This window comes from Lissotriton helveticus, chromosome 2_2, assembly GCF_964261635.1.
Source record: "Lissotriton helveticus chromosome 2_2, aLisHel1.1, whole genome shotgun sequence".
Taxonomy (NCBI): Eukaryota; Metazoa; Chordata; class Amphibia; order Caudata; family Salamandridae; genus Lissotriton; species Lissotriton helveticus.
Genome location: NC_136060.1, coordinates 503,635,399 through 503,662,963, shown reverse-complemented (window position 1 = coordinate 503,662,963; position 27,565 = coordinate 503,635,399). Strand labels below are relative to the sequence as shown.

The window sequence follows — 27,565 nt, the reverse complement described above, 5'->3', positions numbered from 1 at the left end:
ATGTAAAAGGATTTGTAAAGCGCGGACTAATAATCCGTGAGGGTCTCTAGGCGCTGGAGTGAGGGAAACTTAGGAAAACGGGTGCACTGATTTCCTTTTAGATTTCTGTTCCTAAAAATTGACGACTGGGATTTTAAAATGTCAGGTTACGCCTGATACATGCCGGACACATGCCTGACACATGGTACTGCCAGCAGACACGTCTGATGAAAGCTCTGGTGTGGTATGTGTAGCTGTCAAGCAATCTACCACTCGCGAGGGCATCGTTGCGCTGTGCAGGTGTGTGCGCCCAGCCCTACGGCCCTCCATGCTGGGCACGATTGGATGGTGGGCACAGGGAGAAGGCACCACCACTAGTTTTATAGTGGGGGCACAAAGCCCCTCAGCCCAAGGCGAAGGAAAGAGGGGTGGTGTACCCTGGATTCTGCACCAACCCTACCCACCGACCTCAAGAACTACTAGCCTGTCTTGCTTCTCCCGTTCGCAGCCAAAGTTAAAGAGAAAACAGTCAACAGGGAACTGACACGATTCATCGAAGAGAACGCCGTCACGACCCGTCCCAATCTGGATTCTGAAACAACCACAGTATCGAGACCACCTTACTCGCAGCCACAGATGACATCCGCACCCTCCTGGACCGAGGCCACTCTGCAGCCCTCATCCTACTCGACCTACCAGCAGCCTTCGACACTGTCTCCCACAGCACGCTCATCGCCAGACTACACGACGTTGGCATACAAGGAACAGCCCTAGACTGGAGCCAATCATCTCAAACTCAACCCGGATAAAACAGAGTTGATTTTGACTGGAGGTAGAGGCAATCCCTGGACACCCTCCTTCTGGCCCCCTTCCTTTGGTCCCCCTCCCACCCCTTCTCACTCTGTCAAGACCCTCGGAATTATGCTCAATCACCACTTGACACTTCACACCCACATTAGTTCTGTTGTTTCCTCTTGTTTTTTTACTTTACGCATCATCAGGAAAATATCCCGGTTCTTCTCCCCCTCAGCACTTAAACTGATTGTTATGGCCATGGTCTTATCCAAGATCGATTACGGGAACATCATTTATAATGGTGGCCCCGCTTATGCACTTCAACGTCTTCAGACAGTGCAGAACCAGGCAGCTCGCCTGGTGCATGGCCTACCGAAATACCATCACTCCTCCCCCTTCTTACTGCCCTACATTGGCTACCGATCAAACAAAGAGCCTTTTTTAAGCTTGGCTGCCTCACCTTTCAAGCCCGGGCGGGCACTGCCCCTGCGATTATTAATTCCGCCATCATTAATTACTGCCCAGCCAGAGACTTACGTTCCTCTGTCAAGTCCCTGCTAGTCATCCCCTGGTTCAAGAAAAAACGATCCGGTGGCCAGAGATTTTCAGTACTCGCACCTACCTTCTGGAACTCCCTTCCCCTTCCCCTCAGATCCTCCCCTTCCTAATTGGAGTTTCGTAAGGCTCTAAAGACCTTCCTGTTCCAGCAGGCTTTCGGCCCTTAGCTTCCCGATGCTTCCCTCGATTCTGAAATCCCATAGCGCCAAGAAACTGCTTAGTGAATGTGCGCTCTATAAATAACTAAAAAATTCAAACAAAAAAAAATTTCAAATTCAAATCATTCCTCACCGGAAGAAGCCAAAGGATCAGACTGCCACCCTTTCTCTCCGATACCACGAAAATCACCTGCGAGTCCCACAGGGGTCGTTTCTGAGCCCGACCCTCTCCAACATCTACATGGCCCCCCTCGCTGCCATCATCCGACAACACGGCCTCAACATCGGATCCTACGCGGATGACACCAAACTCATCCTCTCCCTCACTAAAGACCCCACCACTGCCAAACACAACTTCCAGAAAGGAATGCAAAACATCGCAGTGTGGATGACCAACAGCTGCCTAAAGTTCAAGGCCAAGAAGGCAGAAGTCCTCGTCCTTGGAACCACCCTTTCAGCACGGGACAACACCTGGTGGCTGACTGCCCTCGGAAGCTCTCCTACACCCTCAGACCACGCCGAAAACCTCAGCATCTTACTCGACTCATTACTCACCATGAACTGACAGGTCAACGCCATCACCTCCAGCTGTTTCAACACCCTCTACATCCTCCGCAAGACCTTCAAATGGATCCCCCCGAATCAAGGAAGACCATCACTCACGCACTCATCACCAGCAGACTGGACTATGGAAACGCACTCTTCGCCGGCATCAACAAGTCCTTCCTCCACAAACTCCAGACAATACAGAACACCGCAGCCAGACTCATCCTAGACATACCCCGGCATGAACATATCAGCCAACACCTACAAAGACTCCACTGGCTCCCCGTGGAGAAAATAGTCACCTTTAAAATCCTCACTCACACCTACAAATGCCTACACAACAACGGACCTGAATACCTTAACGACAGAATCAACTTCCACATACCCAACGAAACCTCCGATCCTCCAAACTCGCACTGGCTGAAACCCCGCACATCCACAGAGCCACAGCAGGCAGAAGATCCTTCTCTCACATTGCAGCCAAGACCTGGAACGAACTACCGGCAGACACCAGACGCGTCCTCTCCCTCAACACCTTCAGGAAGACCCTCAAGACCTGGCTTTTCGGCTAACAGACCTGCGGGCCCGAGGCTCAGCGCCTTGAGACAATAATGGGTGAGTAGCGCACTTACAATTCCCCATATTAATTGATTGATTACACCACACTGGCATTTGAGTTAGAAATAGTGAGCGGATTACAAAAAATACTTTAGTGCTCTACCTTTTGTTCTCTGCTAGCTTGACAACAAGTGTAATGTTTTGCAGTCATGGTTGCATTCCCCCTGGGTCTAAGCCAGGAACGCTTTGCCTGAGGGCGCCAGGCTTCAGTTGACCCCTTCTTAAGCGTCTTCAATGCTCACCATGCTTGCTGCCATCCTCGCCGTTGGCATTCACCTTCTTGCCAAGGACCTGCACGTGCTTGCTGGTGGTACGGCTGTAGAGCTGGTACATCCGGGTCTGTTTCCGGCTCAGTTCATCCGGGTTCCAAGTTCGGTTCTCCACATAGACCCGGAAGTCTGCCAGGGTCTGGTGGGATCCCTGCAGGAGAGGTGAGAAGAACGATAAGTGTGAGAGGAGAACACAAGACCCCCTGGAGAGCCACCACACACACACACACACAGCTCACCCCCCAGCATAGCTATCCTGTCCCCAAAGGCATTCCTTTTGTCCCTCTCTCATGTCCAATCAAGAGGTTGGTTGCATATTCTTTCACCAGCATCGATGATCTACCTTGAGGAGCACTTTATTACTCTGACGGCTCTTAGGCTACCTTTGAAAAGGTCCTGGTTGTGTGTCACCCACTATCCGTACTAGAATTGTACCGAAGTCTGCAACCCTAACTCTGTGCTTATGGCTATGTCTCCCTTTCCAGGTAATGGCTGCATTGATTTGCACCAATCTGCACACAATGAGAGACTTACAGGTCAATTAGTTTATTTCAAATTTTGTGGAGATAGATTGGGGCAGGTATACAGAGTTATTTAGCGAGTTCTCCGCTCCAGATAAAACTAAGGGGAGTTATTGAATGAGACCTGGTGTAAAAGTAGAACTTTAATCAAAATTAAGTGGGTCATCATGATGGCGGATGACCGCCATCGCCAGACCGGTGGTGGCGTTCCTTTCGTCATCACCAACCGTATTACCTACTGCCAAATTTGGATGGCGGTGGGTACTGCGGTGGACGGACTTTCCGTCCACCGTTTCACTGCCAAAGGCAATCACAACGATTGCCTGGAAGACGGTGCAAGGCCCCTAAAATGCTGGCGGTGCCTAGCAGGCACCGTCCACCAAACTAGGATGTGGGCATAGTAAAGGCCTTTCCATGGTGTCGATGCTGCCATGGAAAGGCTGGCGGGGATTGGGTTTGAGGGCCCGTTGCGGGCCCTCCTAGTTTGGGGGATGTGTGGCTGCACTGGGTGGTATCCATGGAACCCCCCTGCATTTCCATGCACCAAGTGGCAGCACCGCCCGCAATGTTAAAAGCCCTGGTGGGCGTATCCTAATCGCAGTGGTGGGACCGCTGCATGTCCCAAACACCGCTACGATGGTAGGCGGGCCTAGTCTGCCCGCCATCATAATCAGCCCCTAAGTATTTAGGTGAATCCTCAAGCAGTTTTTTAGATATTTACAAGGTGTTGCGAGGGATTCAAAGGTTGCACTTTCTAGATATTTTGAAAGATGAGTTTCAGAATAATTTGAGAGTGACGTTTGCAGCCATTACTGATCACTGCATTCGAATTGTAGGCCAGAGGACTTCAAACAGATGCATCCTATATAAAGCCACACACACGTCATCCCGCGTGCCTACACAATGTCACAGCCTTGCACAGAACATCATAGAGTCAAGGAGATGCAAGGGGGGGGGGTGCACTGAAAATATAAAGGGGGGGGCTGACAGGAGCAGTTCTAAAAGAATTGTTGAAGTGGCAATTTAACCGAAAATGTTACTTCATAGAACAAACACGAAACTCCAACAAACTTTTTCTGAGCAACGTCCAATATTGAGAAACACTGAATGATGAATTTAAATGTAGATTTAAAAATAAAAGCTGAATGTAGTGACCCTGTTCCCTCAGCTTCACTTCACAAATGAGAGAGCCCTTCACACTTCAAGCTGCGGCTCAACCTTTTCTTCCAAAACAACCCCACTCAGGGCCTAAATATAGAAAGATGAACTCCACCAATCAGCCCCAAATTGCCCTCAAATTGTGCTGAAAATGCATAATTGCTGGTAAATCAGTTGACAAAAGTGCATCAAATTACACTAATTTCTGAAAATACAAAAATTGTGGCTTGTGCATTTTGTGTACGTTGCCCAGTTGCCTAGAAACCTTTGAGAGTGTTGGCAGTGAAGGGGTGGCTCTCTCAGATGCAGCCCTCAAGCCCTGGGGTCTTTGCTATTTTGCCCAGGAGAGCCGTGTCTAGCACACAGGGGCTTATTTACGAGACCCTTGCGCTGCCGAAGCATCACTTTTTGTGACGCTCCGGTGGCGCTGATTGAACAATCCTATGTATGACGCCACGCAAAGTCACAATAAGTGGCTTTGAATGACCTCGTAGATATGGAGTAAGGCAAGGCGGCGCAAATAACTGCGCCACCTTCCTCTACATTCAGCAGGCCTTCCACAGGCGGGGGTTGCAGTGGGTTTTCCTACGCAACACCCATGGATTTTAACACTTCCCCATATTTACGAGAGCATGTAAACCCGGGGAAGGACCAAAACCTTACAGCTCCCGAGGTAAGGCATGGTGAGGAGGAATAACTCCCAGATCTGTTTTGTGCAGGAGGGTGCACCTTCCTGCACATGAACAATCCTGCATGCAACAGAGGCACCATGGCGCAAGGGTGTCTGCATTGGCGCTAGGCTGCATAAATGGCGCCAGTGCCGGGGAATGGCAAGGAATGCACCGTATTTCATTAAATATTTGCCCTATGCCAAATCCCCATTAATGAAGGTCCTAGTGTACAGACAGAGGAGGTGAAGTAGACCATGGCGGGTGTCCTGCCAGCCCACAGGGTCATGGAGTCCCCTGGTGGAGGAGTGTTTGCCACATTCCGAGACCACCACCCGGCGGAGGGACCCTGGTGCCTTCAGCAGCGCAGTGGGTGTGGGCACAGAAGCCTTACCAAGGAGGTGCCATGGTCACTGCCCGCACTCTGCACCGTTATTTGCTTGAAACATGGAGTCTTCCAAAGCATGGGTTTGTTTCTTGTTCCTTGAAAACAAAAAGCAATGGCCACGACACAGGGGGTGTTTTTGCCCTGAATGTGGGGCCATTGTTTATTTCCCCTATCTGGACCTGCCATGCAGTGGCGGCTGCTCGAATTTAAAAGTGGTAGGCAATGCGAAGGCAGGGAGTGTGGGGTGGGAAGGGAAGGAGGAAATAATAAATGAAATCACTTCCCTGCTGGTGCTCCTCTCCCGACGCTGGTGTACACCGCACAGGCTCCTAGCGGCCAATCCAGACGCGGCTCTCATGCTGGTAAAACTATTTACCAGCATGACAGCAGCGATGTGATTGGCCTGAGCAACCAGCTTTGGCGCTCAGACAGCACCGGGAGCCTGTGTCTATTCTCTACCCGGCCTGCTGAATTACTGCCTGCCTGCCCAGAATACTTTGCTGTCCTTACACATACTGCCTGCTGAGTTACTGCCTGCAGAGAATACTTTGCTTTCATTACATAAAATGCCTTCTGAGTTACTGCCTGCCCAGAATACGTTGCTGTCTTTACACATACTGCCTGCTGGGGTACTGCCTGCCCAGAATACTTTACTTTCATTACATAGACAGCTTTCTGGGTTACTGCCTGCCCAGAATACTTTGCTGTTCTTACTCATACTGCCTTCTGAGTTACTGCCAGCCTGCCCAGAATACTTTGCTGTCTTTACACGTCCTGCCTGCTGAGTTACTGCCTTCCCAGAATACTTTGCTTTCATTACATATACAGCCTTCTGGGTTACTGCCTGCCCAGCTGCCCAGACTACTTTGCTGTTCTTACTCATACTGCCTTCTGAGCTACTGCCTGCCCGGAATACTTTGCTGTCCTTACACATACTGCCTGCTGAGTTACTGCCTGCCCAGAATACTTTGCTGTCCTTACTCATACTGCCTTCTGAGATACTACCTGCCCGGAATACTTTGCTGTCCTTACACATACTGCCTGCATAGAATACTTTGCTTTCATTACATATAGAGCCTTCTGGATTACTGCCTGCCCAGAATACTTTGCTGTTCTTACTCATACTGCCTTCTGAGATACTGCCTGCCCAGAATACTTTGCTGTCCTTACACATACTGCCTGCTGAGTTCCTGCCTGCATAGAATACTTTGCTTTCATTACATATAGAGCCTTCTGGATTACTGCCTGCCCAGAATACTTTGCTGTTCTTACTCATACTGCCTTCTGAGATACTGCCTGCCCAGAATACTTTGCTGTTCTTACTCATACTGCCTTCTGAGTTGCTGCCTGCCCAGAATACGTTGCTGTCCTTACACATACTGCCTTCTGAGATACTGCCTGCCCAGAATACTTTGCTGTTCTTACTCATACTGCCTTCTGAGATACTGCCTGCCCGGAATACTTTGCTGTCCTTACACATACTGCCTGCTGAGTTACTGCCTGCCCAGAATACTTTGCTGTTCTTACTCATACTGCCTTCTGAGATACTGCCTGCCCGGAATACTTTGCTGTCCTTACACATACTGCCTGCTGTGTTACTGCCTGCATAGAATACTTTGCTTTCATTACATATAGAGCCTTCTGGATTACTGCCTCCCCAGAATACTTTGCTGTTCTTACACATACTGCCTGCTGAGTTACTGCCTGCATAGAATACTTTGCTTTCATTACATATAGAGCCTTCTGGATTACTGCCTGCCCAGAATACTTTGCTGTCCTTACACATACTGCCTGAGGAATTACTGTCTGCCCAAAATACTTCTAGTCCTTGACCCCACCCAGAAAGCTGTGCTCAGTGACTGCAGACTTCATCAACCAATACAACTTTAAAGAACTGAACCAACGAGGCAGGCCGGTGGGGTCAAAGGCCATAGAAAGAGGAATGCCCTGAAGCCAGACTTGAGAGCCACATCAGGCCGAGGAAGCACTTGGAAACTGCCTGTCCACGGTGGGCTTTGTGGCTCTTGATAGAGTCTGATGTCTGGGGCAGTGTTTTCACGTCAGGCCACGTGACCACGTCTCCAGTGATAGCCCTGTAGCAAGCGAGCCCCTCACAGGGATAACTGGGCCCACACCGTCTAGTACCCCACCTTTTCGAGTTTTCGGGATATGAGATGATAATTTCACCTGTATTTATTTTTAATTTTAAGAACTTTCCACCTTACAAAACTTCGTTTGCAGAAAAAAATGTTCTTAGATGCTCCCTCTAAAGCCAGTTTTTGCTGCGATTCAATGATGTGATCCCGACTGTTGCAGAATTATGTCTTGCCATTTAAATGCCGCCCGCGTGCAGCGCCTGAGTGCCAGGCCAGGCCCGCCGCAGCCCTGGCACGTGGCAGCGATGGGCACGAGGCTTAAAGTGGCAGCTTATCTGTGGCGAGATGATTACTGTTTACTTTACTGCTGTGATTTTATGGTTGAGACACTGGCAGGGGGTGGCAGGATGCCAGGGCGTCTACAGGCTCCTTCAATGGAAACAGAAGTAGGACTAGCCGGGCGGCCAGACGAGCCCCACCAATCCTGTCGCTCTGAACCGCCACCAGTGCCGTGTTTCATTATTAGCAGGGCTTAAAGTGGGGTGAATAAAACTGGGGGGTCTCTCAAAGGGCGTGACCAATGTTATTAAGGGCGTGGCTTAAAAACACATAAGCTAAAAATCTGTGCTTAGCATAGTGTGCCACCGACTTGTATTTTGCTGTTTCTGTCATTGCATCACGATATATGACACAGCGAGTAACATGATACTTACAAAAAGTAAGGACTGTTGTCTTTGTCAATGGTTGTTAGTTGCAAAAGGATAAATAAGCAGCAGCTATGGCTTGTATATAATATTGAAAAAGCTTCCACTTAAAGCCCAGGTGACGTCACGACAATATTGCTGCTCCTGAGATTCAAAAAGAGAAGGGGAATCCAGAGAGAAAATGACTCTTTAAAAAGGTTTATCCTTCCCATACAACGCTCACCTGGCATGAGACGTCATGCCGTAACTTCCACTAGTGAGAAGTGAGCAGCGCACATCGATCTGCCGCTGTCACTGCAGTCCGGACGTGCCAGGGCACAAAAAACTGCCGGTGCTCAGACCCGGTGAGACCCGGCCCACTTAAAGCCCTGATTATTAGTTAATTCCTTTATGATCACGTTTAATGATCTCTTTGGACAGCGCTTCATTTGTAAATATATATATCATTAATAAGTGAGTGCAGGAGCCCAAGGCAAGGTTTGCCAGATGCCAGAGCTGCTGAGTCCGGATTCCATCTCAAGCCCATTCCTTGCCCCGCTCCGCCCTCCTCCTTACATTATTCTTCCAGGTTCCTTTCTAACCACTCTTTCTCTTTGTCACAGTTTCTCCCCATTTGGCTCCCCCCTTTTGTTCTCCATTTTCTTCTTTTCTCTCTTTTGTTCTGGGAGTTTGATGTTGAAAAATAACCCCTGGCACTGCTTAATTTGTAATAAAATAAGTCCTAGGGCCCCCGCCACCCTCTCCACCATCACAGCCCCATAGCAGCCGCCACTGACTAACCTTAACACTCCTATAAATGTGACAATTCGAACTATTCCAAGCCCCCAAAGTTATAAGAATGGCTGGGTGGCAGGTATTAGTCGCTTTTAATGTATATTTAATTAATAAACAACAGTTGATCTGCTCATCTCTAAATTAGCCAGACAGCGCCACCATGTGCCAGACTGCCATAAATGCAAATGTTCACAACTAAGTGACGGGGCCGAGCACCGGAAACCACCGCCTCAAAGTAAGCACTGCTACCAGTCCCTCGAAAGTGTACGTGTGCCCACCCCCTGCAACCCCAACACAAACTCAGTACTGTCTTTAAAACATACGAATGGCAGACTGTGCGGTATAAATGCTAAGCAACAGTAAAAGAGTGCTCTTAGTTATAAAACACAACATGCTCACGGGTAAATGATGCCATGAGACCTGTAAATGCAGTGTGTAAGAGTAGTAAAACAGGCACCAAACATTCCAACATTTTTAAATTAGAAAGAGGAGGATTTTGAAAATAAAAATATAGGGTATTTATTTTTTCCCATAGACTTTCACTGAAGCAGCAGCAATGTCAGGTGGAATGTTGTTAAAATTAAACCATTTTCGCCTTTAAAAATGTGGGTGTTAAGCAAACAAATGATGGACGGAATGCTTAATAAATCATACATTCAACCCCAGTCAAGAGATGTAGGTTAAATCCATCATTCTTTTGCTCACCATGCCACCCCAGTTTAGACCCAGCCATATGCAAATCAGTCCTGACCCTGTGCCTCATGGGAACAGTCCGGACCGAACTGCCAAGCCATGCAGGCAGGACTGATTTGCATATGGCTGGGCCCAAACTGGAATGGCATGGTGAGTAAAAAAACGATGGATTTAGGCCCAGATCTTTGTACTGGGCTGAATGAATAACATTGTTCTGCATTCTGTCCATCAATTGTTCTTTTTGCTTTTAAAAATTCGGGAGCCTCCCACCCGAATCAGATCTGTTAGCATGTGTATGCTTCTGACCTTACTCTGCAGCTATTGAGCTCAAGCAGTTGTGTAGAAACCAGAAATCCTCTCGCAGAGAAGAGATACAAAGGTGTGCCTCACTGCGCTGCACCAAGGGGTTTGACTCCCGCGTTAGGAAACCTCAACAATCAATGGATAAAAAAGGTAAACTTCTTTCACCAGATAAGTGTTCAAGAGTTTGCAAAAGCTTACAAATGCGTCAGGTTGAAAGCACAACAGGAATGACGCAGACACAGGTGAGTGGTAACTGGAGGGAGGTACAAGCGGTTTGTGAGGTGGGTGGGGTTGTGTGTGTGTGTTCGAAAAACAACAGCTGTGAGAGGGACCATCAGACATGTCCTCATGGACATTACATTCCTCCTAGAACAAATAAGAGGTCATAGAGTGCAGCAGGTCAGACCCTGATGCCTACAGGACACAGGGACTAGTTTAAAATTGTGCCAAGGTCACCCGCAGGGAACCAGTGGATGCTGAAGGTGACCTGTTCAACTAGGAGCTTGTCACTCACCCTGTCTGGTGGCTCAGGACACACAGACTAGTATGAACCTTTCCAGACTATTGACAACAGCGACTGATGAACTACTGCGTATATGGCAGGACCCTACCTGGAGAGTTTGAGGTCAGTCCACCTTACTGATGCATGTGACTCTTGGGGGTCATTGTCCACTGACACAAGCTGTGCACTGGACAATGAATGATACTGGAGCCAGCTCATGACCTAAGAATACGCTAGATCGCATGGTACACGTGTGTCATTAGTGGAGATGCTTGACTTCCAAAGACAACATTCAAGAGACTTGGAAACGTGGCGGCACACTTCAACTTTCTAGAGTCTTCATCTGGGCCACATTCAGATTTGAGTGGAGCAGCAGTGAGGTCATCTCTCGTGTAAAGATGGTCTGTTGACGCATGACCACGGGTTTGTGTGTGGGCTGTGATGGGGTTGCATGTGAGTGACTGCCGGACCACTGCGACTGCCGCTGAGCCAATGCCGTTTCCACGACAGGACATTCCTGGTCAGGTAGATCAAGGTTGTGATGTTCTGGCAGGGAGAGCAGATGAAGATCAGTGGTTTGACTGTTCTTCTGTGCCAGTGTGCCAAGGATATTTCTAGAATAGTTCAAGGATATTTCCAGAACTTAGCAGCTGGACAATAAGAATCTTCTTGACTTGAATGGTTTGTGAAGTCCCTCCTTGCCCTTCTCAGTGGAAGTGTCAGATTCCTGTTGTCTCCAGTTCCATCACTCCTACTGTATGACTGTGTGAATTCATTCCTAGATTAAAGCCAGCTGCCCAGGTTGTTGTGAAATGCCTGAGGTGGTAAATCCATTGGTGGGTTACCATAACCTTTGAAACTTTAGCAGTGGCTGATGGCTTGTCCACCGATGTCCCGCATTCATGGTCTTCGCTTGAGGCTGGAGGCTGTGCTGCCTATCCTGGGGCTGTATTGGCAGTCTGCTGGTTTGCCTGCGGTCAGGCTTCATGACCAGTGAGTGCTGCACCAGGATCAGACAGCAATGATGTTGGAGGACCTGGATCCGGTGTGGCCTTCATCCCTCTCATCAGCGGTGTGCTCGTTAATGTCTCTGTGACGAAGGACTCCGTCATTGCCGTGGGCATCTTTTACTGGGCGGTTTCACTGGATTCACTCTTGAGACATGGTCACCAGACATGAGTGGGTCTTATCCAAACCATCACAGGACACTTCTGCTGAGCCACGTGAAGCAAGCGAGGGCGAGGATACATCCTGGAGGACACTCTCGCTCGAACTGTGAGTCCGGGGTCTTTTGTCCTCAGTGAGGTAGAGTTGGTCTTGGAGGTGAGAGAATGTTCCTTTGGGATTGGTGTTGACCCTCATCACCTCTGCTGGCTAGCTGTGTTTTCCAGTGCTGCTTCTGGAGCACCAGCGAGCAGTGCTAGCCCTGGGGCCTACTCTAGTGCCGGGGCACGCGCGGCACTGGTTCAGTGCAGGCAGGAGCTCCATCAACCGCTTTGAAGCTTGTTCTGCACAAGTTCTGTTGGACCAGATGTAGGTGGTTAATGGAACTTCCTCACCTACCCTGAGTATTAACAATGATAATGCAAATTTCTAAAGCGCATAACTATCTCATTTGAGGTGTCTCAGCGCTAGGGACCGGTGTCACCAGTCTCAATGCCATTATCAAACCCCCTACATCCTGAGCTTAAAAAACATGATTTACGTTTTTTCCTGAAAAGGTCTTCTATATTGGTCTGGTGAACTGCTAAAGGCTGAGCATTCCGCAATTTAAGTGCCCATAACCAAACGCGCTTCCGCCCATGTGCACTTTCTTAAATATGGGGACAATTGCCAGCATCTCCGCTGCTGATCTAAGGTTCCTCATCGGTACATAATGTCTGATAAATGGTTGCAAATATCGTGGACCTTTGTTATCCAAGGCCTTGTGACAGTAACACAAGCCCTCGAATGAGGACCTCTGTCTCACTGGGTGCCAATGGAGCTGACTGAGCGCAGCCGCCATCGACAGGGAGCCACTGGAGTGGCTTGAGCGCAGCCGCCATCAACAGGGGAGAGAGGTTGGCCTAACGGGGGGAGAGAGGTTGGCCTAACGGCTAAGGCGCTCGACCTCGGACCTGGGGAACTTGGTTCGAGTCTCGGTAACGACGCCAAAAAAAAAAAAAAACTGTGATTCTGGGCAAATCACTTAATCTCCCCGTGCCTAAAAAATGAAAGTGTGTCCTCATGTAACATAACTGGTGCTATGTAAAGCGCTCTGATAACTGATTCGGTTCGGTTCAAGTTCGCGCTATATAAAACTCTCAAAAAAAAAAAAAACAGGGAGCCAATGGAGCGGCTTGAGCGCAGCCGCCATCGACAGGGAGCCAATGGAGCGGCTTGAGCTCAGCAGTCATTGACAGGGAGCCAATGGAGCGGCTTGAGCTCAGCAATCATTGACAGGGAGTTTATGGAGCTGCTTGAGCGCAGCCGCCATCGACAGGGAGCCAATGGAGCGGCTTGAGCTCAGCAGTCATTGACAGGGAGCCAATGGAGCTGCTTGAGCGCAGCCGACATCGACAGGGAGCCAATGGAGCGGCTTGAGCGCAGCCGCCATCGACAGGGAGCCAATGGAGCGGCTTGAGCTCAGCAGTCATTGACAGGGAGTTTATGGAGCTGCTTGAGCGCAGCAGTCATTGACAGGGAGCCAATGGAGCAGCTTGAGCACAGCTGCCATCGACAGGGAGCCAATGGAGCTGCTTGAGCGCAGCTGCCATCGACGCATGAGCGCAGCCGCCATCGACAGGGAGCCAATAGAGCGGCTTGAGTGCAGCCGCCATCGACAGGGAGCCAATGGAGCGGCTTGAGCGCAGTCGCCATCGACAGGGAGCCAATAGAGCGGCTTGAGTGCAGCTGCCATCGACAGGGAGCCAATGGAGGGGCTTGAGCGCAGCCGCCATCGACAGGGAGCCAATGGAGCGGCTTGAGCTCAGCAGTCATTGACAGGGAGTTTATGGAGCTGCTTGAGCGCAGCCGCCATCGACAGGGAGCCAACAGAGCGGCTTGAGCTCAGCCGCCATCGACAGGGAGCCAATGGAGCAGCTTGAGCGCAGCCGCCATCGACAGGGAGCCAATAGAGCGGCTTGAGTGCAGCTGCCATCGACAGGGAGCCAATGGAGCTGCTTGAGCTCAGCAGTCATTGACAGGGAGTTTATGGAGCTGCTTGAGCTCAGCAGTCATTGACAGGGAGTTTATGGAGCTGCTTGAGCGCAGCCGCCATCGACAGGGAGCCAATAGAGCGGCTTGAGTGCAGCCGCCATCGACAGGGAGCCAATGGAGCGGCTTGAGTGCAGCCGCCATCGACAGGGAGCCAACAGAGCGGCTTGAGTGCAGCTGCCATCGACAGGGAGCCAATGGAGCTGCTTGAGCGCAGCTGTGATCGATGCACGCTGAAGCAGAGTCAGTATGAGCCAAGCTGCAGCGTTCTGTACTCTTTGTAGTCAGTAGTCGCCATTCTTTCATGGAGTAATATGGGCCAGTCTGGCCTTGAGAGCTGGGAGGAACAAGCCTCTTATCATCAGCTACCAAGGCCCTCATGGATGTGGTGTGGACCATGCAGCATCCCTTGTGCCTGACAGAACTGTAGAATATGGCCCACACCAGGGGTGCGTTACATGCACCTCCCCCCTCTCCAGCCTGGTGGTGCATTAGAGCAGGTAGTGCCTAGTGGGTCGGTGTAGGCTGTACGCGAACCAGCACTACAGGCCTCGCCCTTTCCTTGCTGCTTCTGGAGTCAATGGACTCCTTCATTCGACACAGGCTGTCGCGGCTGTCCAAAAGGTGTCCAAAGAGGCGCGGTGGGAGAGCTGGCAAAGGTGGTTCAGGTGCTACTACCACACTGGTGGTACAGTCAGCTCCTGAATTGAATCCATATCTTCCATTGTGAACTCCCTCATTTAATCATACATTTCCTCCTTCCCTCCTGAATCCCCACCACCAGTTCTAAATTCCATTCCTAAATTACCTCAACCTCTTCTTTATTACTGAATTTACTTCTTCCCTCCTTCCACCTTAATCCCTTCGATCTCTTCTTCAATTCTGAATTCTCTTCTTTAGTCCCGAATTTTCTCTTTCGATCAAGAATTTCACTGGGAATATTCTTCTTCAAACCATAATTCCCTCTAACCCTTCTTCGGTCCTGAATTGTCACTTTCCTTACTTCAACTCCTCTTCCCTGCTTCACCCCTGAATAGACACTTCTTCTCACTTTCTGTCCTGATCCCTCCCCATCTATTCTTGATTCCAGAATTTCCTCTTTCAGTTCAGAATCTCCCCCTTTGGCCCTGAATGAACCCCCTTCTCTCTTTCAATCGTGAATCCTCACAGCCTTACCTTTGGTGCAGAACAGCCTCCTCGTCTCGGCCTCCATTCCGAATTCCTCGCAACAGCAATGGACACTTTTCATTTCGTCCTCCTTGCGACACCATGGATGCGCCATATTTACACTACGGCCCTCCGTGTCACAAGGATGGCACAGATAACGCCAGAAATCCTGACGTATCTGGTGGCACAGTAATGACGTATTGCTGGAGCGTGCTGGTAAATTGTCCGCCAATGTGTCATTACACATGTGCGAGTCCCATCTGAATGGCCGTTTCACTCCTTTCGCCTGATTGAAGCAGGCGTAAGGATTGTGACGCAGTCCAGTCATTGGAGTGGTGCAGTGAAATTTTATAGATTTCACTGCACCACTCCTACGTGGCTTTTTTTCGCGGGAACGCCCACCCGCATACATTATATCTGACGTAGGTATAATGTAGCGCAGGGCTTTACAAAGTGACGCATCTGTCTAGATGCATCAGTTTGTACATAGGGCGCAGTGTGGTGCATCGTTTACGCTGCTGCAGTGTCTCAATAAAAGTGACCCCCATGGCTGCACAAGCCTTCATAAATAAGGGCCTAAGGGCCTCATTTATGAAGTTTTGGCACAGGGCAGCGACGCAAGGAATCTTGCTGCATTGCCTTGTGTCAAAAGAAAAGGCTGTGAAATCACCGTACCTCTGAGATACAATCAATCAATCAATCAATCAATCAAGACATTTATAGAGCGCACTACTCACCCGTAGGGTCTCAAGGCGCTAGGGGGGGGGGTGTCGTTACTGCTCGAACAGCCAGGTCGAGCAGATACAGCTCATTCCTGCCCTTCTCCCCTGCGCCAGAGCACAATGGGCTGCCGTGCGCCAACGCAGGAAACCTTACTCAGTGGTGCAAGGGTGTCTGCATTGCAGACAGGGTTATTTTTGTTCATGAAGGGACACCTTCCTGCACATAAACAATCAAGAAAGGTGTTTTCCTCTTTCTATGCATGCTGCAGAATGCAGCACACACGGAAAGAGGGAAGAAACAAGGAAAATAAAAGTATTTCTCCTCGTGGTGCATCCCTTACGCCTCTCCTGGGGAGATGTAGGATTCTGACGCATTCTCAGGTTTCCAAGTCCTTGTAAATCTGGGAATGCATCAGGTTCCATGAGTCTTGCATGGGAACACCCACAGCAACACCCCTTTCACGCAGCGTACGGCATGAAGAGGGACCATATTTACAAGGCCATGAAAATCCATGCAGAGTGGCTTTGCGTGGCCTTGTAAATATAGCCCAGCACAGTGCGCAACTGAAGCGTCAAAATAAGTGACGCTCCGGTGGCCCAAGCGGCCTTGTAAATGAGACCTTAAGAGCATCATTTACTAAGAATTGGCATAGGGCAGTGCCGCAAGTCTTTGTACTGCTTTGGCCACCATAAGTGTGGCAGGGTATGCTCAGACGTGAGTCCCTTGCTCACTTTGCCACTGGATTCAAGCAAGCCTGGCTGAAGACGGCTGGAATGCCAGAAACCGGTCCTCGGAAGCTTGTTTCCGGTCCAGGGAAGGCATGATTTGGCAGTTCGGGCTGGACTGTTCCCATGAGGCACAGGGTCAGACTGATTTGCATATAGCCATGTCTGAAATGGGGTGACAGAGTGGGCTAAAGAACGGTGATGGATCAAACCCAGATCTTTTGACTGGGTGTGAATGTTTGATTGGTTCTGATGCTCCGTCCATCACCACCCCCTTTTGTACCGCAAGTCTTTGTGTGGCACTGCCCTAGGCCAATTCAAAAGGTCAGGATTACAACGTATTTACAAGATACAGTGCATTCTTGTCCTTTCCCCCAGCACAGGTACACAATTTGCGGTCTAGCGCCAACGCAGGCACCTCTGCACCGTGGTGCAAGAGTGTCTGTGTTGTTGGCAGGACTGTTTTTGTGCAGGAAGGGGCACCTTCCTGAACAGAAATAATCCATGGTGGCTTTGTCCTCGTTCTATGTGTGCAGCACACATGGAACGAGGAAAAAACAAGGAGAAATGAAAAATTTCTCCTCATTATGTCTGCTCTGGGGAGATGTAAGGTTTTGGCGCCCCCCAGGTATACATTATCTTGTAAATCTGGAGATGCTTCAAAATCCATGGGTGTTACGAAGGAACACCCATTGAAAGGCCTATGGAACGCCCCCCGACATAGAGTAAGACAACGCAGAACTTTGCGCTGCCTTACCTTGCTCATATCTATGAGGCCCTGCAAAGCCACCCAGAGTGTCTTTGCGTCGTCTCATAGATATGATTAAGGGGTCTGCACCACTGGAGCATCAAGTGACGCTCCGGCAGCGCAGGCCTCTTGTAAATAACCCCCTACCTTCCTCATTCCCTCTTTCAATCCTTATTTCCTCTTTTGTTATGTTATGTTATGTTATGTTATGTTATGTTATGTTATGTTAACATGTTTTTGTATAGCGCAAATCACCACTGGTCTCTAAGCGCTCGCAACAGAACAGGTACATAACCTACCGCTTCCCGAACCTCTGCACCCTCCGAACCCGATTAGGGTGTGGATGTTATCTTTTTAAACAGGTACGTCTTCAAGTTCTTCCTAAAAGACAGTATTTGCGAGTCTTCCTTCAGGCTAACTGGTAACTCGTCCCAGATTTGCGGGAGAAGTATGGACAAAGCCCTGCCCCCTTTGGATTTTAGCTTAAATCTGGGTTGAGTCAAGTTGGAGGCTTTGCCCGAGCGCAAGGCTCTACCTGGGGTGTACTTCCTCAAGCGCTCTTTGATGTATTCCGGGGCTCTGCCAAAAATGGCTTTATGGGCCATACAAAGACATTTAAACTGCACTCTGAGTTTGACGGGCAGCCAATGCAGCTTTCGAAGTAAGGGGGTAGCATGCGTATTCCTCGGAAGGGAGTAAATCAGCCTGGCTGCGTCGTTCTGTACCACCTGCAGTTTCCTTAAAAGCTTCTGCGGGAGGCCGAGATACAAAGCATTGCCGTAGTCCAATCTCGAGATGACCGTGGCGGACACTATAGATTGCAATGTGGGGGCCGATAAAATGGGTACTAACTTCCAGAATTGCCTAAGCACCCCGTGCAAGACCCCACCACTGCCAAGACTTGGGGAGCCATAGTAAGGTCTGCATCAATCTTCAACCCCAGGCTTTTGACCACCCTTCCAGGAATAGGTGTAGTCCCTAATTCTGGGGGCCAAAACAACTCACCCCAGGGGTTTACTTGATTGGTCAGGACCAGGACCTCCGTTTTTTCGGCGTTCACTTTCAGGAGGTTGTTGGTCATCCAGTTTATAGTGAATCTGAGCAGATTCCTTACCGATTCCTGCGCTTCCCTAGTGTCCCCCAGCTGAACCAGTAGCTGGGTATCATCAGCATAGTGAAAGATTTGGCAGCTCCTATGCATTTACTCCTCCACAAGAGGTTGGGGATAGATGTTAAATAGCAGGGGGGATAGTGCGGACCCCTTGGGTACACCCCAGGCCACTGCACTTACCTCCGATAGCTGCTCTCCCAACTGCACTCTCTGGGTCCAACCCGTAAGAAAAGATTCAAGCCACTTGAGTGCTTGCACTGTTATTAACAGCTTCGCGATACGGTCCAGCAAGATGGTATGGCTGACCGTATCAAACGCCGCTGACAAGTCCAATAGAATCAGGGCACAAGGTTGTTTATTGTCTGCCCGACTCTCAGCTCGTCAGCAACTGTGGCCATCACCAGTTCTGTACTATGTTGTGGCCGAAAGCCCGCCTGTCTTGCGTGGAGTAGACCGTGTTCCTCCAGATAACCGGCCAGTGTGTTCAGAACATTGTTTTCCAGGATCTTCCCCAGAAATGGTAATTGGGAGATAGGCCTGTAGTTCTTTAAAGCCTTGGTGTCTGCTCCTGCTTTCTTCAGGAGTGGAGTGATCCTAGCTTCCTTCAGATTCGATGGAAGATAGCCCGCCTCTAATGATTCATTTAGTAGGCTCACCAGCTGACTTTCTATCTCTTTATCTTCACTTGCCTGACTTATTTCTCACCAGTCCACTTATCTCACTTTCATATCACACTGTGGGGATTATTTACAAGCCCATTGTACTGTCGGTGTCTCACTTTTTTTTTATGCACCGTCAGCGCAGAGTGCAGACCCATAGCTATGCGGCCACGCAAAGCCACTCTGCGTGGCTTTTCATGGCCTCGTAGTTATGGAGTGAGGCAAAGCAGCTCAAGCTGCTGCATTGCCGTACTCTGCATCAAAGAGGCAGTCTATGGCGTTGCGGTGGGTGTTCCCACTCAACACCCTTGAATTTTGAGGCATTTCCAGATTTACAAGGACTTGTAAAGTTGGGAATGCGTCAAAAGCCTGCTCCGAGGAGAAATGCTTTCCTCTTTCTTTCTGTGCTGCATTCTGCTGCAAACACGGAAGGAGGAAAACACCGTCCTGCACAAAAACAATCATTCCTACAACGCAGACACCCTTGCACCACGGTGCTTGCATGCTGCACTGCGTCAATAACGAGCAAATGAGGCCCTGACTTTTTATTTTATTTCTTTCTATCTATTCTTTGTGGTATCTCTCTTGTTTCTCTTGTCCTACAAGATCTTTCTGTACCTTTCTTACCTTGTCTCATATCATCTCTTTCCACCACTGGTGAGACTTTAGACCAGCGAAACAGAATCAGTGCCTAATATTTACACATGAGCCCAGAGGAGCCGAGGTACTCCTGAACTGCGCCTGCCCGAGGCCACGCAGTGGCCATAGAGAGGGCGGGCCACTAGTCTCGGAGGGCTGTCCCGCCCCCAGCAGGATGTTCAGCTTCACCTCCTCACTGGTTGGAGGAGGCGGCTGGCGGTGATTCACGTCCGGGGCGGCTGGGAGGGGCCTCCATGGGTACTTAAGTTCCAGTACCCCGTTGGAGGGCCTCTTTGCCGCTCCGGACGCCGTCGTGAGCTCGTCGGGACACTCTTTTTCGTCGGGACTTCGACGGTGAGCTCGGCCTTCGGGCCTCCCCCCCCTCCGCCTACTCCCTCCCTTGGAGGTGCGAGCCATGGTCAGGCGGCCCGCTTAGTGTCGGGCCGCTGTGGAGGGGGGGACGTTCCGGTCTCCCCGGGTTTTCTTGGCCTCCCTTCGGGGGGTCCTAGTCATGCGCAGCTTGTTGTTTCCCTTGGGGCCCGGCTCGGGTCCCGTGCGGCTTTTCTCCCGCCCCTCGGCCTGTATGGGAAAGTTCGTATGGCCAGGGGGTGAGGCGATTCCCGGTCCCCTTTTGGGGCTGGCTGTGCTTTCCCTTCCATCCACCAGTCCCGGGGCGCTCTTGGTTCGAGCAGGGCCCTGAGCCGGCGCTCGCCTATCTCCCTCGGGTTGGGTTTGCTGAGTTCTCCGGAGATCCGCGGGTGAATCCCACCTCCCCTCCCCGCCTCTTCCTGCTGGTGTTAGCGCGGCGAGCATTCTTGAATTTATTAATGTTTTGCTCGTAGGGTCGTGGTGCGGGGGATACTTTTGCAATCCCGTTTTCAATTGCTCATGTAAGTTTATGTCGCTTTTGGAAAATGTTCAGTGTGCGGGGCGGCTGGGTACGATATGTTACAAAAGATATATGGTGGCGAGGTCGGTGTTCGGTCCACGTGGGCCTTGGACCCGACGAGCAGTTCATGCGGGGCTGATGTGGAGTTACAGTTCATACCAAATTTGTGCTGTTTGTTGTACTGCATTGCCATTTATTTGATTGCAACATGTTTGAATTGTACGTATTGTCCTGTTATTGCTGTGCTGCGAGGCTTGGTTCTGGCAAGAGGGGTGCAGGTCTGGCCTGCGGTGGGTTTGCACGTGGGTACACACCTTTTTCACTGCTTCTGAGTGGAGGTTCGATCGGATTGCAGTGGACGAACGTTTAGAGGTCCTTGGCAGCCAGTTGATGATATGGTAGGTTTTCAGAGGATCTGTGAGCGTGGCTTTCGTTGTATTGCCCGCCTTACATGCGGTTCGCAAAAGTGACCCCTGAGGTTATTCCACGTGGCTAATTTTACGTACATATTTTAGTGGGTGATCCCGTGAGTTAGGCCCCAGTGCGAGCGTGATTCATCAAGTGTGCGCCTCTATCTGTCGCTGTGCGCAGGTGGAACGGAATAGTTCGGTGGACACGACGAGGCGAGTGGGGGGTAGAGTACATGTGGTAGCCGTTTGGTCTTTCGATGCATCAGCCAATGCTTGCGCCAGTGCCACGAAGGGGTCCCCCCCCCCACTAAGGATTTTAGTTCTTCCAGGTAGCCCAAGTGTTTTAATTTAAGCTCCTGTCCCATGTCTAGCACGGAGGGCGGACGCGAGCCTCGTGCTACAACCTTTGTTTTGCATACTGTGCGCGAGATGAGGGGTGCATTCAGGCATGTGCCTCGGGGCCACGGAACTGAGGTATTTATTCTGTTGCGCGAGCTTCGCGGGTCTCACGACGCTCAATTGTGAGCACCGTTTATTTTAAAGTGTGCCTGTGCATACTTCAAGGCTATGAATGAGCCTTACAAGCGCAATTTGTATAGTGCGATTGATGTGTTGACTCCGGTTATTAGATAACTGCGCGAGGGTGCAGCCCACCACGCGTGTGCATGTATGGTGCGACCGTAATGTCGAGGGGAACACAGTATCATTGGGCCTAGTATCTCGAGGATCAATACTATCGTTAGCATGCCAACGCTTCTTTGCATCTGCAGTGTTGGGGTGTATGGTGCGTTCACCCTGGGCAACATGCTCGGTAATTTCAGCATATTATCGCTTGTTATTGATGTCATGTGTGTAGTATCAGGTCGCTAAGCTTGTGCGTGGCTGCAGTGTAGGTAAAGGGCAGCTCTATCACGCCAGGCGTAGGTGGGAGGCCGCTGAGCTATTTCTGACCTCGTGGGAGCGCAGCCGCAGCGGGTTCGTCTCGGTTTGGTGGCCACTTGTTGGGTTTAAATCCTCCCTCATGTCTGAACATTGCGAGGTGATATGCCTGGTATGTGGCGTAAGGATTGCTCAAAGCGCCAATTTTAGGGTGGTGTGTCCGGTGTCTTTTGCGGCGTACGCCTGGGTTGGACAGTTTGGCAATGGGTCGTGGGGGTCGGTGTGGGGGCACGATGCGCTACTCCAGGTCCCACGTTGTGGAGTAAGCTAACATATATTGTCTTATTTCCTCCCGCTGCAGGCCCGATTCACATGCCGCCCCCTGCCGGACTTTCTTTTCGTGTTCCTAGGTGCTGTATTATGTCCCACAGCTTCAGACAATTGGCGAGGTTTGTATCAGCGAAGCGTGGGGGGCCAGCTCAAGATGGAGTCGGGTGGGCGAGTGATCATGTGGAAGGTTTGAGGCCTTACGTTGGCCGGGGTGAGATTCTTGGTTACAAGATTTACAGTTGCCTGTGCACGGCATATACTGTGCTATCTTTTCTGAACGTACTCCCCAGGGTAGCTGGCCGGGTAGCATGCCATGAAAGTCTGCGCATATGTCGAGTACAGCTCCGCCCACTGCTCGTTTATTTGCTCATCTCTTTTGAGGGGTGGTTTAATTTTTAGCGAGGCGTGACCCTCCTAAAGTTTGCAAGCGTTTTGAGTAATAAGGTATGATGCTACTCCTTTTGTTCAGCTTGGTGTAAGTGCGTGGTTGCCTAGTGCTGTCGAATAAAGAGCGCAGTTGAGGGTGCCATGCTACCACAAAAAGAATTATCGCAGAGCTAGTCAACGATCGCTCCTTGGGTATTGTGAAACCTGTGTTGACCTGATTCCATTTGTAACTGTGTGTCCCAGAAACTAAGTCGTTGAAATTATTTCTGCCTGTACCACCTGTGTATTCTTCGGGGTGAGCAGTACATTGCGTCACTTACTTTCCCGACTAATTTTGTCTCGTCCAGAGTTATTGTGTGGTCATAAGAAGTTAGGTTTTCGACCAAGCTACGAGCGAAGTTTTAGCACCCTCCCCTTTAGTTACGTGTTGCATATGTAAGGGTGGTTCCTGTCATAATCACACAGTCTCAGGAGATAGAACGGCTGGCAGCGCTGATGTAGGATGAGTTAGACATGACAGTAAAACCTGCATACGGACGAGATAGATGGACTAGCTGGTGAAGCTTAGTTATTTATATAGGTATAGTGAGTGATAAGGGATTTGAAACTGCCTCCAAGTTCCATTACAAAAGCAGACATGCTATGCAGGGCTCCTGCTGAACTCCAAAATAGCTCTATATCGCCATCTTTTGGCTTCCTGCCGGATAGTATAAAACCTGGTCAAAGGGGATTTTAATTCAATAGAATAGTGCGATTTAGAAGCGTAAATGATGCTATTTCTGCTCCTTTCACATCACAAGATACCAACACTTATGTAGATCCAAATGTGATACCTTGTAGTAGATTCGCTTTCATCCACTGTTCTTGCATGTGGGGTCTATTCTTTGGGTCCTACTAGGTTTCTGGGGATCTGGCGTCGAGATTCGAGTATAGGAATGCGCAGCATTAATTAGACTGTGTTACCTGATACCGGAGGGAAAAGTTTCTTCAGCGTGCCTATGCGAGGTGTCACCTTCACTAAGAAGGCTTTGTTGCCACCCTCCCTTCCATTATCGCTGCAATATGCAAGGTAGTGTGGCCCCCCCTTTTACTTGATATCACTGTCATCAAAGACTACGTCTGCTCCATAGGTTGGGCTTGAAAGCTTAGCGGGCTGAGTACTGCAGGCAGGCGGCCTAAGTATCTGTAGTGCCTACATATGATATACTTATATCTCTATAGGGCCTATACAGTTCTACTTTCTGCCTTCGGCGCAACGAGCATCTAAGTTGGGCCATAGTAGAACTGCATCACTGGCGTAAAGTGTTTTCATTATATTCTGTGTAAACCTAAAGTCCCTATCTGGTGTATGTTGCACGAGGTGGTGATTAGTAGAAGTATATTACAACAAAAAGAGAGATAGGGTAGTGGGATACTCTCGCACCCCAGTGTTAATCTCATAAACAAAACAAGAGTATTCCAAGGAAGGATTGGAGACCATCAATATGGAGCAAGGAACGACTTCACTTAAGGCGTTTTTTTTGGAAGAAAGCCCTCACTCACCACCTAGTGATGACATGCTTCATCATCGGGCCCCACAGAGGGAATCTAGCATCCCCTCTGTGTGCTGCAACGCCAGAACTACTGCGGAGCGGGTAGTGGGTAAGGACAGTGATGTGCAAAGAATATTAAGTGAGTGATGTGAGGTTTAAAATCAGTCTGTAGTGTATCACAACAATTTTATTAGGATCACTAAGGACTTATCAATAAAATGATGTGTCGGAAATGCGTCCACAATTATTCAAGTGGTAGTTTCCTTAAGTCAGTCGACATGTTTCAGCCACGAAACGGTGTGAATTTACCTGGCATTCTTCAGGACTTGGTGTGAATAAACCCTGGCGGCATGGACTCGCTAAGGTCCACCCTAACCTAGGGACGTGAAAGTGAAAATAAATAATGAAAAAGTGCAAAAAATTAGAAAGAAAAACTGTCTTTCTAATAACTCCTGGTTTAGGAGGCTTCCGATTTTACGGTTTCTGCACCTATTAGGGAAAGAAAGGACAGAGACAAACATAAAAACAAAACATACAATCAGTTGTCTTATTGGTTGCCTATTTACAGTCCAAGGTGCTCCAGTTGGTGGTATCAGAGACAACATGTGGTTGAATAACAGTATAGTTAACACCACCTTGGTCCCCAAAGTATAGAATATTATGGGTAGGTAGTGCGTAGTGCTATACGTGCTATGTACAACGCGTGATATTTACAAGGGTTGTGGGTTAAAAAGCGCTATCAACCTAAAATTGGGCGCGATCAAAAATCGTGCCGGAAGGTTAAAATCAAGGTAATTTCTCACTTTGATAGTGTGATAAATGCACACCATGGGTCACAGGAGGGGGGTGGAGGCGTAATCGGCACACCCTGTGGTCATCAGAAATAAACAAAGAAATTAAGGTAAGGCAGATGCAACACTCAGATCGGTACTTAGCTTAGTAGGAGGTAGAAGGTTTGTGGCTCGTCTGTACTCACGCCCTCAACGCTCGGCACCCTCAGTATACCTAAGACGACCCTCTGCTGGACCCCGAAGATGTCTGCTCGAGGTAGCGAGGACGCTTAAGTAAACACTCCGTTTCACCGCTTCCTGGTGGGCGCGGTCAGCCTGCGTGAGAGCGTGCACAGCGGGCCAATCAACGTGCTGTAGGCGCCGGGAGTAACCAGCCAATGGTTGCTGAAGCGTCGTTGTTAATGGCAACCGATGCTATGCGCCTACCCGAATCACTGCTGATCGGTTCCGCTTTTATTAAGTACACGGCAATGGTGATATTTGAAAGAATGCAACGTCGCGGTATCAATTTTAGAACACACGGGACATTAGCGTTGGAAATGACTGGGTTTAGTTTTCTTTAGAAAAAACGAACGAACGAATGCGGGTGCATTTTAAGATTGGATGAGTATTGCTTGATTGCGTGAGCCTAATGTCACAGGTACAGATAGCTTCAGGATCAGTAGAAGTAGTCACAACGGTGGGGCCTACTTTTGCTTTTGCTCATTTTCATAACAGATCCTAATCGCACGATGGGGACCTCGACAGGGCCCAGGTAATTGCATGCAATGTCTTGTGGTTAGGTCCCCTCCCCCCCGAAGCTAGTGTTGTTCGGTCCAGCTGTGTAGTCTAGACCGCTGTTGCCACCCCATTCATGTGTAAGCCTGAGAGTCGGCTGGCGGACGGATTACTGACGGTTACAGATTGTCATCTTGTAAAGACTGCTTTGAGCTTGAGTACTAAAGGTCTCCGACATCATAAGTGTAAATAAAGCAGCAAATCCGTGGGATGCAAGTGGAGCGTTGGGACCTTTTGCCCTGGCAATTACAATGGAGATTAAGCCAATTTCTGTATGGAATGTTTTACCAGGTTTTATTTGGTGCCATTCCGGTGGATCGCTTGTATAGGGTTCTAAGAGCCAATTTGGGTATGAAGGAGTATTCAAATGACAAATCATAGAAATATGCAGAAGCAAAGTTGAGTGAATTTCATCTAAATCACCAAGGGGCAGATATACCTTCCATTTGAGTGCCATGCGTGATAACTACTATCAGACCTGACACCACTATTTCATAGTAAGTGAGTAGTAAAGCAGCAATGCGATATTGGTATCATTCCCAAAAACAGGTTAGTTCGACTGTTTGAACAGATGTAAATAGAACACAACAGTGCAATCAGTGTGCCAAAGGTGTTAATATTCAGTCACGCTTTACGCATTTGGCGTCTTTGAGGTCGGTCCTAATACGTTAGAGCAGGCACCCCACGGAAGGTCTCGGCCTTGTGTGCTAGGGGGGCCCAGAGCCGCGTTGTGACTCTATATGGCTGTGTGGAACTTTTCTTGGCCCCTGCAGTAGTAGTAGTACGTCCGGTATGCAGTCGGCAGCGTTTCCCATTCCACATTTAGTGGAGTATTGTTTGCATCCACTGCTTGAGCCTGAAATGCCAATAATATCTATAGACGTGGGCCCCTAGTAGACTCTCAATAAAGAGTGCTCCAGAAGTGAAGTTTCAGCTGCTTTGAAACTCGGAATGTCTCCGGCAAGCGATACTAATTTAACATTGCGCACTGAAATACCCCTCTGTACTTGGCCGAAGTCTAGTTGCACAAGCGTACATATAGCGCAATTTAACAGTTGAAGTTGTTAACTGCGCCTCAGCAGAAGTTTGACGAGACTGGGTGTAGTCTGCTGAGGCTTTGTGTGTAGGTGTGTGGCTGATTTCAGTGGCTGCGCTGGTTCTCCCATCCCATAGTTAGGAGCGCTAGCAGCAGGGGAGGTCGCTGTATCCCACGGTCTCTTCTCGGGGTATGATCCGCATACCTGGTAGAGCCTGCACTATTGCTGTAGGGGGATTTGTCCCGGGGGTATATGCTGATTAGTGGCTAAGGGGCTTTTTTAGGCAGGCGTGCCTGCCTACAAATAAACTATCTTAGAGGTAGCATGGCCAAGCGTCATGATGCAGGGCGGGATCTTAAGGGTGCACTTAGTCTTAGGCCCAGCATTCGCTTGTTGGTGGTCCTAAGTTTTCCTCTCTGACCAAGCTATCTTGGAGGTAGCATGTCCGAGCTGCCCCCAGTCCTCATCTCAAGAGGGCAGGTGTGGCCCGCCTTTAAGTCCTGTCAATCCTGTATTGACATATGTAGGTATTGCCCAAGTTATAATATAATTTGTATTGTCCCCCTTGTCCCTGCGCTTTCTCGAAGTTTAGCAGCTCTAGCGTTCTTTGTGAGCGCACTTTCGCAATGTTTTGCGATGAGCGGCGTTTCACCAGTAGTTGCAACTTAGCTGGGTTTACTGGAGGGGGCCTGTGGTGAAGGATGGGGGTTGAGTTTCAGGGCATGTGCGGTAATGCCTAAGGTTCAATAGCCTAAGTGGCCTTCAGTCTACAGCCCACGGTGGGGGTTGAGTTTCGGGGCATGGGCGGCAAGGCCTATTGTTCTATAGCCTAAGTG

At 49.5% G+C, this 27,565-nt stretch overlaps 1 protein-coding gene across 1 annotated transcript in view; it reads right to left on the bottom strand.

Annotated features, from left to right (window-relative positions):
* LOC144821692 (fibroblast growth factor 18-like) overlaps nucleotides 1-27,565 on the bottom strand; it is a 106,954-nt gene that overhangs the window by 7,591 nt on the left and 71,798 nt on the right. The window contains exon 3 of the mRNA XM_078678911.1: nucleotides 2,897-3,074. Within this exon, the coding sequence (XP_078535037.1) occupies nucleotides 2,897-3,074 (178 nt within the window). The remainder of the gene's footprint in view (nucleotides 1-2,896; nucleotides 3,075-27,565) is intronic.